At 36.0% G+C, this 18,226-nt stretch overlaps 3 protein-coding genes across 5 annotated transcripts; all 3 read left to right on the top strand.

Annotated features, from left to right (window-relative positions):
* The first annotated feature begins 217 nt into the window (after window positions 1-217).
* On the top strand, window positions 218-4,428 carry LOC129429582 (C-signal). Its single transcript, XM_055186389.2, has 5 exons — window positions 218-414; window positions 2,169-2,411; window positions 2,518-2,679; window positions 2,761-2,871; window positions 4,029-4,428. Exons 1-5 carry the CDS (start codon window positions 265-267, stop codon window positions 4,140-4,142), a joined length of 780 nt encoding a protein of 259 aa, XP_055042364.2. The 5' UTR covers window positions 218-264; the 3' UTR covers window positions 4,143-4,428.
* Window positions 4,429-7,321: 2,893 nt separating this feature from the next.
* On the top strand, window positions 7,322-13,988 carry LOC129429557 (C-signal). 3 transcript variants are annotated; one of them, XR_008639222.2, is made up of 8 exons: window positions 7,323-7,509; window positions 7,969-8,162; window positions 8,247-8,301; window positions 8,388-8,575; window positions 9,759-9,920; window positions 10,002-10,112; window positions 12,982-13,149; window positions 13,893-13,988. XR_008639222.2 is itself a non-coding variant. In XM_055186348.2 (7 exons), exons 2-7 carry the CDS (start codon window positions 8,013-8,015, stop codon window positions 13,093-13,095), a joined length of 780 nt encoding a protein of 259 aa, XP_055042323.2. In that variant the 5' UTR covers window positions 7,322-7,509; window positions 8,007-8,012; the 3' UTR covers window positions 13,096-13,260. The 3 variants fall into 3 exon arrangements, 2 of the variants coding, with proteins under 2 accessions (XP_055042323.2, XP_055042314.2); XM_055186348.2 differs by lacking the exon at window positions 13,893-13,988 and having other exon boundaries at window positions 7,322-7,509; window positions 8,007-8,162; window positions 12,982-13,260; XM_055186339.2 differs by lacking the exon at window positions 13,893-13,988 and having other exon boundaries at window positions 12,982-13,260.
* On the top strand, window positions 13,399-15,951 carry LOC129429574 (C-signal). The gene is made up of 6 exons (XM_055186377.2): window positions 13,399-13,996; window positions 14,072-14,126; window positions 14,211-14,398; window positions 14,498-14,659; window positions 14,803-14,913; window positions 15,271-15,951. The coding sequence occupies exons 1-6, from the start codon at window positions 13,856-13,858 to the stop codon at window positions 15,382-15,384; spliced, it is 771 nt and encodes a 256-aa protein (XP_055042352.2). The 5' UTR covers window positions 13,399-13,855; the 3' UTR covers window positions 15,385-15,951.
* The last annotated feature ends 2,275 nt before the right edge of the window (window positions 15,952-18,226 follow it).

Genomic DNA, 18,226 nt, shown 5'->3' with positions numbered 1-18,226 from the left:
AAGTCAGTATGTAGTACAGTAGCAGCTAATTTATGCTTAGTCATCATGAAGTATGTATCCTACTGCTCTCACATGTCACCTACATTGTCCTTTGTTTTCTCAGCGCTGCACACTCCAGTTTTTCTACTAAATACAGAAGCACACCAACAGTGCGGAACATTAAAGAGGTGTGTCTTCATGCAGACTACACAACTTACACAAGCACTGGTTTATAAGCTCGTTCTGACAGAGAGAGACTGTGCAGACTGATAGTAATAGTGATAGATGATGGCAGCAGTAAAAGCATGCAGTGTCCTGATCACAGGAGCCAACCGAGGCTTGGGTTTAGAAATGGTCAAGCAACTCGCGGAGGGTTCTTGCCCAAAGCGCCAGATTTTCGCCGGCTGCCGTGACCCTGATGGTCCGAGATCTGAGGTAACCTTAAGTTTAGGCTATTATGCATGGCTGAAATGCATTGATAATGAATTTAAACTTTTCACTATGTGAAAAGAGATGCAAAAAGTAAGAAAATATATAGAATATATAAAAACAAATGCAAAATGATACATAATATTAAAATGCAAGCTAAATAAATAGAAAAGATACGATTTCACGCGGAAAAACTGATCAAAGTAAAAAAAAAATTTTTTATTTGCAAAAAATGAAAATACAGCGCAATGGTGAGGTTACACGTACATGTCACAAAACAGTTTACAAAACAAAAGAGGGAGGGGCAAGGGACGCGAGCCGTGCCAAGAAAATAAACTGTTGCTCTCTAAACAAAGTCGCAAAGCAACACGAAGATAAGCCTAACAATAACAGCGAGGACATACGAAACAACCCAATGAGATTACATAAAAGATAAGTGTAGTGTTGCACAGGCAAATAAGACAGCATGGCAGCAAACGATTGGCGGTAGGAAGGAATTACGTCATTGGGAAATTAAGATTGACAGCAACGGAAGGCAATGGCAGGTGTGTGAGAAAGTGAAAGTAAAAGACAGTTAGAAATAGGGGTGAGAGCACGACACAGAACATCAGACAAAAAAGTGAAGTGTTAAACAGGACGTCAAATACATACAACCGGAAATCAACTAGCTGATATTTCCACAGATTTTACTAGATCAGCTGATAATCTGAGTAGCTGGAGTTTTAGTAGTTAAGTTTTGTTATTCTTCAGTCTAATATGAATCAGAAGTTTTGTGATTCTTCAGTTTTTTATGAATCAGAAGTTTTGTTATTCTTCAGTCTAGTTCGAATCAGAAGTTTTGTGATTCTTCAGTCTAGTATGAATCAGAAGTTTTGTGATTCTTCAGTGTAGTTTGAATCAGAAGTTTTGTGATTCTTCAGTGTAGTTTGAATCAGACATTTTGTGATTCTTCAGCCTAGTTTGAATCAGAAGTTTTGTGATTCTTTAGTCTATTATGAATCAGAAGTTTTGTGATTCTTCAGTGTAGTTTGAATCAGAAGTTTTGTGATTCTTCAGTCTAGTATGAATCAGAAGTTTTGTGATTCGTTAGTCTATTATGAATCAGAAGTTTTGCGATTCTTCACTCTATTATGAATCAAAAGTTTTGTGTTTCTTCAGTCTATTATGAATCAAAAGTTTTGTGTTTCTTCAGTCTATTATGAATCAGAAGTTTTGCGATTCTTCACTCTATTATGAATCAAAAGTTTTGTGATTCTTCACTCTATTATGAATCAGAAGTTTTGCGATTCTTCACTCTATTATGAATCAAAAGTTTTGTGATTCTTCAGTCTGTTATGAATCAGAAGTTTTGCGATTCTTCAGTCTATTATGAATCAAAAGTTTTGCGATTCTTCACTCTATTATGAATCAGAAGTTTTGTGATTCTTCAGTCTATTATGAATCAGAAGTTTTGTGATTCTTCACTCTATTATGAATCAGAAGTTTTGTGATTCTTCAGCCTAGTTTGAATCAGAAGTTTTGTGATTCTTAGTCAATCATGAATCAGAAGTTTTGTGATTCTTCAGTCTAGTTCGAATCAGAAGTTTTGTGATTCTTAGTCAATCATGAATCAGAAGTTTTGTGATTCTTCACTCTATACGAATCAGTAATCTTGCTGATGCTTTGTGTTAAGCTATTTTAAACGCCAGTCAATTATTATTATTAAATGAATGCATTATTGAAGTCTAGATATACAGTAAATGTGTTTTTCTTTTATTCAGAAATTGAGAGAACTTGCTGAAAAGCATCCGGGCATTATCACTATTATCCAATTAGATGTAACCAATCCATCCAGCATCAAAGAGTCTGCTAAGAAAGTGGCTCCCATGCTGGAGAAGACTGGTTTAAATCTGCTGGTGAATAATGCTGGCGTGCTTGCACACGGCACCATGCTGTCCACCTCAGATAAAGAAATGCATGATGCTTTCAACACCAACCTTATGGGACCTTTCACAGTCACCAAGGTAATTAAATATGAGTGAATATGATGTTAGCAGTTCTAAAACAAAGATTGAATCACTACTGACTAAAACACAAGGATTTTAAAATCTCTTTTGTGTTTTCTACTAGGAGTACCTGCCATACCTACGCACTGCAGCTAAAGCCAGTGGCACATCAGGCATGTCATGTGACAAGGCGGCTATCATTAACATCTCTGCTGGACTGGGCTCCATGACTCAAATGCTTACGTTGTACTCCAATTTTCCAACATTCTCATACAGTGTCAGCAAGGTAAACATATAGCTCTCTATCAGATATTGATGTAACTTGTTTCAATTGTTCAAATTTTGTTAAAAATACTTTTCTTAACAGGCAGGTCTTAACATGTTGACTGTGTATACCTCTACGGAGGTAAAGAACGATGAGATCCTCTGTGTTTCCATTCATCCAGGATGGGTAAAAACTGACATGGGTGGAGATAAAGTGAGTGTTATCTAAAATATGTGTTGTCCATCAGTGTCTCCTTTGCATTTAATAAATAGTTAAGAAATATCACACCGCAGTAGTTCTCCTGTATGTGACAACAGTTCTTCAAATATTAGTAATTATTATCAAGACACTTATGGCGCTTTTCCATTGCATAGTACCCCACGGTTTAGTTTAGTTTGGGTCGGGTCAGCTCACCTCACTTTGGCTTGGTTAGCTTTTCCATTGAGTTTAGTATCACTTCGCAGTGGGAGGGATTATAGGCGTGTTGTTATATTTGCGCTGCCTGCTGTGACATCATACAAGTGAGAGCGTCGTTGTACATTCCCATTCATTTATTTATTTATCAGTCCGCCACAAAATTAAAATTGACCACCACAAACAGACGTTTGCATATCGCGTTTATCACCCGCTGCGTCAGCCGACGGCGCTCCGCGGAGCCTCATTTAGGTTGCATTAAAGCATATAATGCTGACGTGCTCGTCGCAAATGTTCCGCCACAAACTGCAATTCTGGAAAAAACTGTTATGGTGTGCCGGATTCTCAACATGTGGATGTTTTTCATCGCTTAATGGGAGTTTGGGAACTTATAGCAGAGCAGATGACAACATGTTTGCTCGAGGCAGCGCAAGGCGCAAGCTAGCATTGAGGTAAAGCTAATTTTACATTATAGGGATGATGTGATTCTCTCAGACCAATCAGTGATCTACAGTGTTTTCACGTCACGTTTGGTATCAGCTCGGGTCGCTTGGAACCCCAACCGAGGTGGTACGAAAAAAAGTATCGGGTACTACGTACTGCACCCAATGGAAAAGCTCCCAAAACCCAACCCAAACTAAACCAAACCGTGGGGCACTATGCAATGGAAAAGCGCCATTGTTTCATCCACATCAAATAAAATTGTTAATTAACACTGTAAAAAAAGATTTGTTGGTTCAACTTAAAAAAGTAAGCTACCTGGTTGCATTAAAATTTTGAGTTTATTTATATCGACTTAAAAAAGTAATGTAAAAATTGTTGTGTCAACTTACTTTTTTAAGTTGAACCAAACTTTTTTACAGTGAACACACCAACTGATTTTTAACTATTTCTTTTTGATGTCTACTTGAATTGAATTCTGATACCAATGTATTTTCCATGTGTTTGTCTCCCAGGCACCTCTTGAAATGAAAGAAAGTGTGGGAGAGCTTCTCCGTGTCATGAGCGGTCTTACTGAGAAGCAGCATGGTGGATTCTTGGACTACAAAGGGGAAACTTTGCCCTGGTAATCCAGGAGAACTGGGATTTTTACATTGACACAGATTTAAGTTCAAACTCCCCAATTTGAACTTTAAACAATACAACACTCGGGACCAATCAATGAAACGACGCGTCTGCAAGTTGAATAACTAACAAAATTATAATTAAATACTATTGTACATCATTTTAACATGTTCATCATTACATAATATTATTATTATATAAACAGTTATGTGGTTTTGCCTTCATGTGTTTTATAATTGATAACAAGATTTCTCCAACAGTGCTAAATAAAACAGCTATTCTTTTATGAAATGCTGGTCCCTCATGTCATTAAAAACCTTTTCATTTGTGAAACATATTATCTTGTGTGAAGATGATTTAGAGAATGCCAAAGGCATTTATTTCCATTTAATAAAAATAGAGCGGGACTGTCCGAAAATTTGGAAAAATTTTGTAATAAGGGAGGAGCACAACACCCTATATCATCTGAGTATGATGCAGGGTCATAAAAATGTACCTACACCTTTTCATTGGCCAGATGAGTTTACACTGTGGTTTTCATCCAGTGCCCGGTTGCATAAGAATCCTTAAGTGAGGGTTTCCCTGAAGGAAAAATATCCCTGGGGGAAGGGATTGTGACACACGTTAAAAAGCATTGCAACAAATCTCTTAATTATCAACCTTAAAGCTGGGGACACACCTAAGGACTTGCTCAAATATTCTGAACACAACACACTTAATGTTCTAAATTACATCCATCTTAATTCAGTGTTTTGCCATTTAATTCAATTGATTTACATTTATTTTATTTTAAATTAATTTTTGTTTTCAATTTCACCAAAATGTGCAATTAAAAGTTATGAGTTTTAAATTAGATATTTGATCCAAAATGATATTGTAGCATTTGAGCATTCCAATTCTTGAAAACACATGGACATGTTGCTCTTATTCCATCTCACAAATATTCTGCTTTGCATCCAGAGATTCTGCATCTACAAACATTTTAGATCGTCCAGCATTTGTTAACATTAATTTATGCACAATGAACTAACATGAACAACTGTATTAACATTAACAAGGATTAATAAATGCTGAGAAATATTCTTCATTGTTGGTTCGTGTTAGTTAATGCATTTAAAAATGTTAACAAACACAACTTTATTGTAAAGTGTTACAAAATCCTGCTACATTTCTCTCATGTTGAAAAAAAACAATTGATGACTATCAAGAAAACATATTATCTGCAAAAAACTTATTACTTCCCTTCTTGCCATAAAATGTGGAAATTGCAATTGTCATTATTTTGAAAAGAAAGTTTGTGTGTTTGTACAAATATATCTACACTAAAAAGCCCATGTCCTCTTGAGACCCCCTGACATCTGACTGGCCACCCTAAATTTAGTTCGCTACTTTCACTCTCTCCATAATTAACTTCCTTTTAATCAACGTGTTTAGACGTGTGGAAGAGCAACTGAAAAAAAGTAAAAAAAAATTAAAAACGTTTTTGCGCTCAGGTTTTTCAAGTCCATTTCACACTTGTTATATACCACACTTGTGAAAATAAGTAAAATTTACTTAGAAAAGCTAATTTAAATTAACAAAAAACAATAAGTAGAATTTACTTAAGTAAAGTTAAATTACACTGTAAAAAATGTGATGTTTACTCTAAATTATTATGTATAATATTATTACCAAAACATTTTTAAGTATTTTTAAAGGGTTACTTCTTGAATGGAATGCTCCTGATTTTCCTTTACATATTTATTATTACATAACCCATTATGTTGAGCAAGTAAGACGAGACTGATCTCAGTACTGGCATTAGCATTAGTTACTGCTCATTGAGTGAATTAACACACATCATGATTTTCATTGTGTCACCTATTGTCTATACACAAGCATCACTCTTTGGAAAACTTAAAAGTTTAAAGAAGAAACAGAAACTCTACTAAATCTCAAAGATAAATGAACATTAACAACTATTTATTTTTATTTTTATTTATATAAAATTTTATTTCAAATTTTAGTTTTTAAATGGTGTCCCATGCAAAGCATGCTGGGAACTACAAGTCCACTGCCTAGTTAGTTATATCGACTAAGATCATTCAAATAGTTTTAACACAAAAATATTAAGGTAAATTCCTTCTTACAAACTTAAATGAATTTTACATAAATTACCAACTTTTTGTGTTATTTGTACTCAAATTTTGGTTAAAAAACAAGAATTATTTAAAGTAGAATTTACTCATTTTATTTAGTTAAATTTACTGAGGCACATAATAATTTTTTACAGTAGCCTAATTTTACATTTTAATAAAAAAAATGTATTGCATTTTTTAAATATGCGATTAGTTACCACAAAGGCACTCTCTGTTAATATTTCAAACAGAATTCAATTTTGCTGCCTATGAATTCCTTTTTCTGTTGGAAGCTGTCGGATGCACCACATTTATTTTCAAAGCGCGCCCAAAAAATGCACAAAATATATCTGCATAAAATGGGCTTGAACAAACCGAAATTCTGCTAACCTAGCTAGTTATTTTATTTGTTGCATTTATTTCCCTGCTAAAAAACAATAAACACCATCACAGAAATTTTATTGGTTTTATTGGTTTTACTGAGATTTTTATTGGTTCTAATGGAATATGGCCCAAAACACACTACAGTGTAGTGGTTTTAATGTTAAAAGCTAATGTTTCCTATTAGTATTTTAATGGAAACCATTAGAATCTGTAATGGTTTTATTGTTTTTTTCAGCAGGGTTTGTTGTAGTATCCACATGTCAGTGAAAAGAACAAAAAATATAAAACTTTAAAATAGGGGTCTCCAACCTTTTTGTGAGCAAGGGCTACCACAATAAATAAAACAGCGATGGAGGGTTACTTTTTATAAGAGTCTACTTGAAACATTTTTGATATATTTGTTGATTCGATTTTATTTGTTGATATGTTTTATCATTGCTTACAATGTTAACATACTTAAAAGAAGCCAAGCTTATATAAAAAATACGTAATAAATACATTTCAAATTTGAGGATTAATAGAATGTGCCACGGGAACCATGTTGGGAACTGCTTTAAAATATCAATGTGATGGACATCGGCCATGCTTTCCATCATAGCTTCTTTGAATGCATTTTGAGTTAAACATCTCTATTTTTAAGAGAAAAACCCTCATAACGGGTCCTTTAAGAGTCGACGGGTGACGTCATCGCACACGTGAACAGCGCAGAGGGAAGTGGGCGTGAGAGAGGGGTTGCACGACAAAGAGCTGAGTTAATGTTTTCCAGAGACTTTTTGTTTTGACATTTAGTTTAGATATATTTTTATGTGAAGCTGAAGCCTGTTTTCGTGTCGTAAGCAGGATCTCGGTGCTTGGTACATTTGTTTAAAAAGTAAGTTAAACTCATACTCACAAAGTAAGTTAAGTGTGATCGTATGTAACATTACAGTTACAGTGTGATTATCGCATTATTATTGCCTATCGTATTATTGTTACTGTAGCTTTTCTATTTTTTTATGAACACCAAAGTGACACAGTTATTATTATTTACTTAATATTATCTTTTTAAGTTGTTGTGACGCATTTGATGATGATGAACAATGACGCTGTTCTTCTGTATATCGCTAGTCTACTTTATTGTCCACGTTACGTAACGTTACCTAAAAAGAGAAAAGTGAGATAAAGTTTTAAAAAGTACAAGGAATTTAACGACCCCCCCCCCACTGTGCCACAGAGATATTAGACAAAATGTTTGGTGTTTGTTCACATAATTTTCATGGAAATATCATAACAACACACAAATACAATATGCACGTGGAGTCAACTCTTGTCTTATATGGATTTGTAACAGATCATATACAGTAGCTGGTTATCATATTAGACTGATAGTGATAGATGATGGCAGCAGTAAAGGCGGCAAGTGTCCTGATCACAGGAGCCAACAGGGGTTTGGGTTTAGAAATGGTCAAGCAAATCTTGGAGGCCCCCTGTCCAAAGCGCCAGATTTTCGCCGGCTGCCGTGACCCACACGGGCCAAAGTCTGAGGTGAGTTATCAGAAACTTAAAACAGACAACAGCAATAACACATATAATGCATTGAGTTAAATTATGCATATCCTCTATTTAAAGGCATTGAGGGAATTGGCGAAACAACATCCAAATGTGCTCACTATTACACACCTCGGTAAATGTGCATATGGGTTGAATTCTGAAATATCGAAAGTAGAAATGGCATGAATACTTCACCTCTTCTTTATCTGCTACTTTTAGATGTTACTGATCTCAGCAGTATCAAAGAAGCTGCCAATAAAGTGTCTTCTTCACTGGGGACGAGGGGCTTGAATCTGCTGGTGAATAATGCAGCCTTGTGTTCGCGTGGTACTCTGATGACCGTCAAAGCTGAAAGGATGCGTGACATGTTCAACACCAATGTGATAGGAACTTTATCAGTCATCAGGGTAATGATGAGAAATTATACAATTATTGAGTACTGTTTATATATACATACCATAAGCATGTAATAGAAAATAAGAGTGGGACCCTACTAAAGATCCAGTTAAGACCAGCATAAGCTGGTAGCTGGTTTAAGGTGGCATTAGCTGGTTTAAGCTGGTCTTCCCAGCCTGACCAGCTAAGTTCATCTAGACCAGCTTAAAAAGCGACCAAAACACAGCTAGACCAGCTTGCTACACCAGCAATACCAGCTAAAACCAAGCTTATGCTTCTTAGCTGGATTTTTCAGTGGGCGAGAGAGATGACACCCAAATTTCTCCGGCCGGGGATTTATTGAGTACAGCATTAGCTTTTTTTAATAACATTTAGGTTTAACTCATGTTTTTATCTAACCCAGGTTTTATATGATGTTTTATTAATGTAGTTCGGGAGGAACATGTCAAAATAAGCTACTCAAGTGTCACCAGCTGTCTACAATCAGCTAATCAACGTCTACCCAATCAGCACAAAGGCAAGCCCATATATAATCACAGTCAAACTCACTTAAGGATTCTCTACAGTCTTCAGAATCCCTCCACCACCCCGTCTCCTCTAACTTAGCAGTTGACTTCCTACACCGAGTGGGGGATACTCTGCGTTCGGGCCAATTACCAAGCTCAGAGCCCTCTCCCCGGACGGCACGCCAAATACGTTTACCAATTTAATCTATCCGACTTATTTGTAAGTGTGAACTCGTGAAATACAGCCTGTTTAGTTAGTGAATGGGACCCAGAGTAGCTGTGTTTCCATTACAGATTGGCATAAAACTTTAGCCTTGTTTTGCAAATGTTGACCAAAAAAAATTTGGACCGCGCAGATAGACATGAAAATACTGCGAAACAACTTATAATCGTACAAAGCAGTCGACTCCCGAATCACTCTGGCAGTTTATTATTATTCTTGCATCGTTTCAGATATGTCAAATCATTTTTTGGGATTTACTGTGTTTCTACATTAAATTATCCTACACAATGTAAAGATGATTCTGTGAAAATATAACCTTGATATCTTTAAGATTTGAGACTTTAGTCTGGATTTCACAGACAGGGTCACTTTTAAAACGCTGAATCTTGAACATGTGGTTGTTGTTTATGTAAATGGAACTGTCACAAATGTAGCCATATTATTCTTTCATATTCTTTTATGTAGGAGTTTCTGCCGTATCTACAAACTGCAGCCAGAGCCAGCGACATATCAGGAATGTCCTGTGATAAAGCCGCTGTCATTAACATCTCTTCTATAGGAGGATCTGTGAGCAGCATGCCTGGCATTTACCACCAATTCCCGCTGTTGCCTTACTGTGTGAGCAAGGTACACAGACGTCCTGCTTCGAGATAAAACTGGATTTCCCATTTAAAATATAATTTTTACATAATTCTGTTTTTCTCTCAGGCTGGTCTTAACATGCTGACTGCGTTAGCTGCCCACGAATTAAAAGCAGATGAGATCCTCTGCATGGCCATTCACCCAGGATGGGTAAAAACTGACATGGGAGGGGAAAAGGTGAGTTAATGAGGGTGAATCGGAAAGCACCCGCCAAGAATATATCTTTCAAGATGAAAATAAATATATTATTCTGTATTTTGCATACAAAATAATAATGTGAAAAAATGTTAATGTGAAAATTTGTAAATTGCTCAAATTGTAAAGTTATTTATGGCAGGAGTTATTAAATGCTACGTTTATGCTGATTGTAATTTTAAAAAGTGGAAAGCATAACAATAATTTAGTAATAAATATTTGGAAAATATAAGTAAAAGTATTCAGGAAACATTACATTAACTATATTTGACTATAATGTCATTACATTGTGACTATAATGTAACAAATGCAGAATTTTAAATAGAAGTTAAATAGAAATGCACCGATATTAAAATTTTCCACCAATAGCCAATTATTCAGATTGACATTGCAAATATTGATAGTTAGTTTGGTGGTTGCATTAACTAAATTCTGAAGATTAAATTAACTGAATATTATTCATGTAATGACCATTAATATTAAACATTAAACTAGTGATATTTTTTTACATTTTCAATACACAAAGCTCAAATTCACAACATTTTCCTCTTCTCATTTGATTGACAGGATACAGCGGGGAAAATAAGTATTTGACACATCAGTATTTTTATCAGTAAGGGGATTTCTAAGTGAGCTATTGACACAAAACTTCCACCAGATGTAGCCAAATATTAAATTCATACAAAGAAATCAGAACATTTAAGTATACAAGTTGAGTCATAATAAATAAAGTGAAATGACACAGGGAGTAAGTATTGAACACACTTTATTTAATACTTTGTAGAAAGCCTTTGTTGGTGATTGCAGCTTCTAGACGCCTCTTGTTTGGAGAGACCAGTCGTCTGCCTTGCTCGGGATTCATTCCGGCCCATTCTCTCCATAGATTTTCTATGGGATTTAGATCAGGTGATAGACTGTGCCATTTAAACAACTTGATTTTCTTTCTTTGAAACCACTTTTTTGTTTCCTTGGCCTTATGTTTGTCCACCCTCTTTACATTATCAGCTTTCTGGTAGATGGCAGCAGATTTTTATCCAGAATGTCCTGGTACATTTCACCATTCAACCTACCTTCAATAATATGAAGTCTGCCAGTACCCCTTGCTGAAAAGCAGCCCCAAACCATGATGCTTCCACCCCCAAACTTAACTGTTGGTATGGTTTCTTGGGGTGGTGGGCAGTGCCATTTGTTCTCCAAACATGGTGTGTAGAATGACTGCCAAAGATTTGATTTTGCTTTCATCTGACCATACTATAGTCTCCCAATAATCCAGAGGCTTCTCCAAAAGCTCTTTCTCAAAGTTTAACCACGCCTCAACATGCTTTTGGTTCAGCAATGGAGTCTTGCGTGGTGAGCGTGCATGAATGCCATGCGGTTCAGTGCATTGCTTATAGTTTTCTTTGAAACAACAGTACCTGCTGATGCAAGGTCTTCTTGAAGTTCTGCCCAAGTGGTTCTTGGCTCTTGGAGAACTCTCCTGATTATTATTTGGACTTCTCGGACAGGGATCTTACGTGGAGCACCTGATCGTGGCCGGTTTATGGTGAAGTGATGCTCTTTCCATTTCCGGATAATGGCCCCCACAGCGCTTACAGGAACATGCAGCATTCTGGAAATGTGCCTATAACCATACCCATCTAAATGCTTTTCAACGATAAGATTACGAAGATCTTGAGAGAGTTTTTTTGCTTTTACACATCATAAAGTCTTTCCTGTGTGCCTCCTGGGTAATGAGAAGCATTTATAGGCCATCAATTAGGACTAAAGCAGCTGATATCATTAAGAACTGATAGGGGGCAGGGTTTCTCTCTCAATACTGACAGATTTCAGGTGATCTCCTGGCTTTCTATGTTATTTTGCACCTTGTTCTCTTCATGTGTTCAATACTTATTGTCAGGAATTCGGAATGAACAAAACCCAGATGCAGACTGCAGGTAACTCAAACGGGTTTAATTAATAAAACAGAAAACAAAAACCCACGAGGGGGCAAAACAACATAAACAGGCTGGCTTAAATGAACACTAAACTAGACAAGACACAAGACTACACTACAACACTAGACAGGATGACACTTAACAATAAACTTGACTAGACACTAAATACACAATGAACTAGACTTGACTCAACTAAACTCGGCAGAATACTCACAGGAACAAACACCATGTAAACAGACGATCGAGCACAGGACAGCAAACAAAATGGCAATAAATAGGGGAGCAAATCAAGAGGGGAAGAGGTGACCATAATTAAACAATAAAGAGGAGGATGACAAGGGACCGGGGTAAAAGTGACAAGACACCGGGAATATGTGGTCTAGTAAAACCAATACTGAGCCCATGTGATCCCACACAAAACATGGGTCTGTCATGATTCTGCCACAAGATTAGATTAAACAAAAGACAAGATGGCAGAACCATGACACTTATTCCCTGTGTCATTTCACTTTATTTATTATGACTCAACTTGTATACTTAAATGTTCTGATTTCTTTGTATGAATTCAATATTTGGCTTGATGGCTGCATCTGGTGGAAATTTTGTATCAATAGCCCACTAAGAAATCCCCTTACTGATAAAAATGCTAATGTGTCAAAAACATATTTTCCCCGCTGTATATCGACCATGATTATCAGCTGTTTTTATACTATCAGCCAATAGTGTTAAATTGCTTTTATCGACCGATCCCAATTATTGGCTGATATATTGGCAGATATATCTTTAGTCATAAACTAAAATAGTCTGTTGTGTTTCTGAAATACATTTTGTGCGTGCACAAGTGCAGAAAAACATGGCAAGCTCAAAAATCATTCTATTGGAAATCTTTAGCAAAGTTATTTTTGTTTTCCCATCAGGCAGTTATTGAAACAAGAGACAGTGTGGCGGGGTTGCTGAAGGTTATGAGCAATTCTACAGAGAATGAACACGGTGGATTCATGGACTACACCGGACAAACTATGCCCTGGTAAAGGCGAAGTGCAAAACCTCTGCCATCTGAAGATCACCAAAAGTTCAAGGTCCAGGTCAAGACTACCGCATAATATAAAAAAAGAATCATCATTAAAGAAGACTATATTTATGACATACATCTGATATATTTGTATACAGTATTAAATTCAATAAAACACTCTTAAAGCAGTATGGTGTTAGTTTTCTAGAGGCGCCTAAATGTTTTGCAATGGTACCTGTATTCAATTCTTGAGGCATTGCATGCACAATAGGGTGAAATTTATTGTTTCACCCTATACAGTATTTCACAACTGCTGTGCTTATCAGTTTGTTTGTTCAGGAAGTTAATAGTTAATAATCAAAAGGGTTGCTCTAACACAGAAAAAATGAGTTTAACACTTTACACAATAGCACAATGGTGTGGAATGGTAAAAACAGAAGTGCAAATACCCACAATGCTTTGCATTAACAGGCAATTAAAACTACTAAGCAAGATACTAAATGTTGAACAGAACACATGCTGGGTTAAAAAATGACCCAATGCTGAATTGTTACTGAAACCATATGTTATAATATCCAGCAATTGACCAGAGTGATCTGTTCAATATTTACCCAACTTGGGTTAAAAATAACCCAGCCCTTTTTAGAGTGTAGGCTACCTTACTTTATCATTGCTGATATATTTATGCTTAGTCACCATGAAGCATGTAGTTAACCTCTGTCACCATAACATATTGTGGTCTCCTATATAACGCTGTATCCAGAAGTAAAAGACTAAACATGGCCACATTAAAGTCATGCAGTGCTTTGGTCACAGGAGCTAACCGGGGATTGGGTTTGGAAATTGTTAAGCAACTTCTTGAAGGCCATTGCTTTAAAATATTTGCTGGATGTCGGGACCCAGACGGGCCAAATTCTGAGGTGAGTGCTCATAAGATAAGCACAGATTTCTAAAAAAAAAAAAAATGTGTTTAATTATTTATGTTATCTTTTTAGTCACTGAGAGAACTGGCCAATAAACATCCGAGTATTGTCACTCTTGTGCGCATTGGTAAATGGAATATTTGACTTCTTTTTAAATGTAAGTAATGTTTTGAAACTTGTAAGACTTTGCTATATAATTTGTCATTGTTAGATGTCGCTGATCCACGCAGTATCAAAGAGTCCGCCGAGAAAGTGTCGTCTTTACTGGGGAATAGCGGCTTAAATCTGCTGGTGAATAATGCAGCGGTGCTGCCACAAAAAAGCATGCTGACCGCCACAGTGAAGGACATGCAGGACACCTTCAACACCAATGTGATAGGACCTATGTTAGTCATTAGGGTAATGATGAATAGTTCATTGATCCAAAGTATTTGAATTCAAGCTAAATTTGTAAAATGTAAAAAATGCAATGTGAAAAATTGCTCAATGTTTCATCAGGAGTACTTGCCATACCTGCGTGCAGCAGCTAAAGCCAGTGCTAAAGCAGGGTTGTCATGTGATAAAGCAGCTATAGTCAACATCTCAACAGATTCAGCCTCTATGAGCATCGTGCCAACCATGCAGGCACCATTTCCACTCTTCCCTTACAGCATCAGCAAGGTACCCAAAACTGAAATCTGCAATTAAAAGCAATAGTTCATTAAGCAATGTTTTGCAAAATGTGAACAAACCCTAATTTAAAGTCAAAATTTTGTTTAAAGCAGAGTTTTGGTTTCGTGTTTGAATGTTTGATTTTCTTTCAGGCAGGTCTCAACATGTTAACAGTGTGTTCGGCTATGGAGTTGAAAGAAGATGAGATCCTCTGCGTTTCCATTCATCCTGGATGGGTGAAGACTGACATGGGGGGAGATAAGGTACATTTAGATACAGAAAGCTAAATCACAATAACTGGTTTGGCTTTTAACCTCATGTGCATTTCCTGTATTAAATGTGTTAAATATGTTCCACAAAACTCAGTTGACAGATAACACTGATGCTGCTTCTCTCTGTTTTACTGAAAAAGCAGAACCCTTTCAAAACATACACCTTTGTACGTAAAGACTACATATTAGTACCTCAGAGGTACATTTTGGTACCTAATGTATACATATCTATACATAAATGTACATATATGTAATGGTATTTTATAATATTGATATATTAATAGTAATTAACCCTTAAATGCCTCATTTATTCAATCTATTGATATTTTTCTTCTTTTTATCCACCAGGCACCTCTTACATCTAGAGAAAGTGTGGAGGGGATTCTGCGTGTCATGAGCGGTCTCACTGACAAACAGAATGGTGGATTTATGGACTACACTGGAAAAATAATGCCCTGGTAAAGCCAAATGACAAAGACACATCTGGAAGGTCAATAAAGGGCTGCTTCAGTTTCACAGACAGGATTACATTTACTATTTAATTGTCATTACTCTGATTTGATGTTTTGTAACATTGATCACACTTAGAAAATGTATACATTGAGTGCACTCCATTGAGTCACATCAGAATAATGAGAATTAAATGGTAAACCCTCTAACTACATCTGACATGTTTTCTTGTAAAATATCAATTTTTATCAGGCTCTTATGTGTAAAGCTTAAACATAAAATAAACATAAATATGTTTATTTTGGTATTTTATCTGAGGAAAATATTATTATCAATGGAGTACCTCAGGGAAGTGTTTTAGGCCCCCTTCTATTTCTTTTGTACATACAGTAAATTATATGAATTAATTATTAATCCTTTAATAGATTAACATAATATGTATGCCATGGTTAGGTTATTTAAAAATAACTATTAGGAAATGCTCTGTACAAGTGATTTTTAGGTTAAAAATAACCACCCTACAACGTTATCGGAACTTCATTTTATGGTTGCAAAAAATAAAACCTAAAATTTACAGTCCCATAACGTTTTGTTTTTGTTATCTGTGTGGGTATAGGGCTTGACATTTAAAGGGGACATTTCGCAAGACTTTTTTAAGATGTCAAATACATTTTTGGTGTCCCCAGAGTAAATATGTGAAGTTCTAGCTCAAAATACCATATAGATAATTTATTATAACATGTTAAATTTGACCCAAAATTTGCCGTTTTGGGTGTGTCCTTTTACCTGGTCGATATTATCCTCTTCTGACATCACAGGGGGAGCCAAATTTCAATTATCTATTTTTTCACATGCTTGCAGAGAATGTTTTACCAAAACTAAGTTACTGGGTTGATCTTTATCACATTTTATGGGTTGATAGAAGCACTGGGGACCCAATTATAGCAATTAAACATGGAAAAAGTCAGATATGTACCCTTTAACTATGGTTTTAAAAACAAGTTAGCCAGCTTGCCCAGTGAAATGATTCATACTGACAAAATACAACAGTACCACCTACTGGCCAGACCAGGTAGTATCGACCATTGGCTTAAAATGAGAGCACCTCATACTTATGCCCTGAAGTGTATCAAAACCGTACCTTTTTCTATGTGGTTTGACCATTCGTCCACACGCAAACACAAGTGACTGAAACCGAACTTTTATGAAAACTGGTTGCAGCGTTGTTGTGTAGCCAGTGAAACCAGTTTTATGTTTGTGATGCAATGGCTTCTGATTGGCCAATATGGCTTTACGGTTGGGTATATATTCTTCTGTTGATTTGGCATGCATTTGACAGCGCATCATACTGGATCTTTTAACAAAGGAGGGGAAAACGCAGTTCATAAAAATACCTGTGTACGTGTGGAATAGGCCTTGATATACAAAAGCATTTTTCCTTAGAGCACAGGTTTTTAAACTGGGGCCCAAGGGGCCTCCAAAAGATTCAAAGGGCTACACAGAAAATTTGTCTGAACCTTTTCATTTTTGGGAGTTTATAGGCCTATTTATTTCTCAATCTTTACTTCTCATTTCTTGTGGAGATGTTTGTACTTCTGGAGTGTGTTTTTCTCAACAGTGCCCTTTATCTAACTTAGTGGGGCTGTATTCTTTGTGAAGTTATATTTTGAAACAGGAGTTAGTGTGAATGTTGCTGCATTGTAAATGCAATTGAATTGAACATTTTACACTTTATACATCGAGGCATAATCAAGTATTTAGTTTGATCGGGCAGTATGTTGTCTAAATGTATATTTAGGTAGGGGGTCCCTCGCAGAAAGCTTATCATATTCGGCAGTCCTATAGCAAGTTTGAAACCCTGCATTAGAGGACTTTGTCAAACACTTGACATGCTTTAAGAGTCACATAAATTTACATCAAATCCTGATTTTTTCCAGAGATGGAGTGGATGAAAATAATTTCCAGTGGCCACAGACTAAATATTTCTTATTATAGGAGAACCAGTTTGGTTAATGCCATCTGGGCATCCATGGCTATATTCATGGCAAGAACAATTTAATCAAGTGAATCCATTCATATTTATTCATCAGAGTTTATATGCATACATACATAATAGATTTATCTCACACAGTTTTTTACACAACATGTTTTCATACAATTAGTGAATGGGACCCGGTGTCTCACTTTTGCTTTAGGAGATTGTACCTACTGTAATACTTAAAGTATTTATTAAAATTGAAAAAAAAAACTTTCTATTTAGGGCTCGATGATATGAAAGAAAGCAAATGTGATTTGGGATAACTTGCTAAATGATATGATATGCAGTACAATAATGTTTTTGTAAAAAGTTAAGTCTGGAAAAGAAGGCATTACTATTTTTGTCTCATCTGCATCGACATAAACCTTTTCCTGTACTTTTTGAAGCATTAAAATACCATTTTAATGTTTCACCATGTAGTATTTCACAACTGCTGTGCTTATCAGTTAAACGCTTTGCTGGTTCAGGAAGTTAATAGTTAATAATCAAGAGATTTGCTCTGACACAGAAAAAATCAGTTTAACACTTTACACAATAGCAGCACACAGAAAGCACAACACAATTGTGGGTCTGTGGTTCTGTCCTTACCATTATACAAAGTTATGCTGAGGTGATACGTGCACATACATTATTTATAATCATATAACGTATTTACTTACGTTATCATTGTGAGCATGAGACAAGACCCACCCACTTTTTAAGACCAATGACATTGGACACACTTACTTTATCTCTAATTTATCACATATGTCTGTTCACTTCAGAGCGCCGTCAGTCAAATCCATTCCATAAAAGGAATGCCATAATAAATTAAAA

Source organism: Misgurnus anguillicaudatus, chromosome 19 (genome assembly GCF_027580225.2).
Source record: "Misgurnus anguillicaudatus chromosome 19, ASM2758022v2, whole genome shotgun sequence".
NCBI classification, from domain to species: domain Eukaryota; kingdom Metazoa; phylum Chordata; class Actinopteri; order Cypriniformes; family Cobitidae; genus Misgurnus; species Misgurnus anguillicaudatus.
Note: the sequence above shows the minus strand (reverse complement) of the source record. Positions and strands in the feature narration are given on the sequence as shown.

What these genes read in the sequence shown, in the direction of transcription:
- LOC129429557 (XM_055186348.2), top strand. Translation starts at nt 8,013, where the DNA reads ATGATGGCAGCAGTAAAGGCGGCAAGTGTCCTGATCACAGGAGCCAAC. An exon ending in GAACTTTATCAGTCATCAGG is followed by an intron (nt 8,576 to 9,758) that starts GTAATGATGAGA and finishes TCTTTTATGTAG; the next exon opens with GAGTTTCTGCCGTATCTACA. An exon ending in CTGACATGGGAGGGGAAAAG is followed by an intron (nt 10,113 to 12,981) that starts GTGAGTTAATGA and finishes TTTTCCCATCAG; the next exon opens with GCAGTTATTGAAACAAGAGA.
- LOC129429582 (XM_055186389.2), top strand. Translation starts at nt 265, where the DNA reads ATGATGGCAGCAGTAAAAGCATGCAGTGTCCTGATCACAGGAGCCAAC. An exon ending in CTGATGGTCCGAGATCTGAG is followed by an intron (nt 415 to 2,168) that starts GTAACCTTAAGT and finishes TCTTTTATTCAG; the next exon opens with AAATTGAGAGAACTTGCTGA. An exon ending in GACCTTTCACAGTCACCAAG is followed by an intron (nt 2,412 to 2,517) that starts GTAATTAAATAT and finishes GTTTTCTACTAG; the next exon opens with GAGTACCTGCCATACCTACG.
- LOC129429574 (XM_055186377.2), top strand. Translation starts at nt 13,856, where the DNA reads ATGGCCACATTAAAGTCATGCAGTGCTTTGGTCACAGGAGCTAACCGG. An exon ending in TGTCACTCTTGTGCGCATTG is followed by an intron (nt 14,127 to 14,210) that starts GTAAATGGAATA and finishes TGTCATTGTTAG; the next exon opens with ATGTCGCTGATCCACGCAGT. An exon ending in TCCCTTACAGCATCAGCAAG is followed by an intron (nt 14,660 to 14,802) that starts GTACCCAAAACT and finishes ATTTTCTTTCAG; the next exon opens with GCAGGTCTCAACATGTTAAC.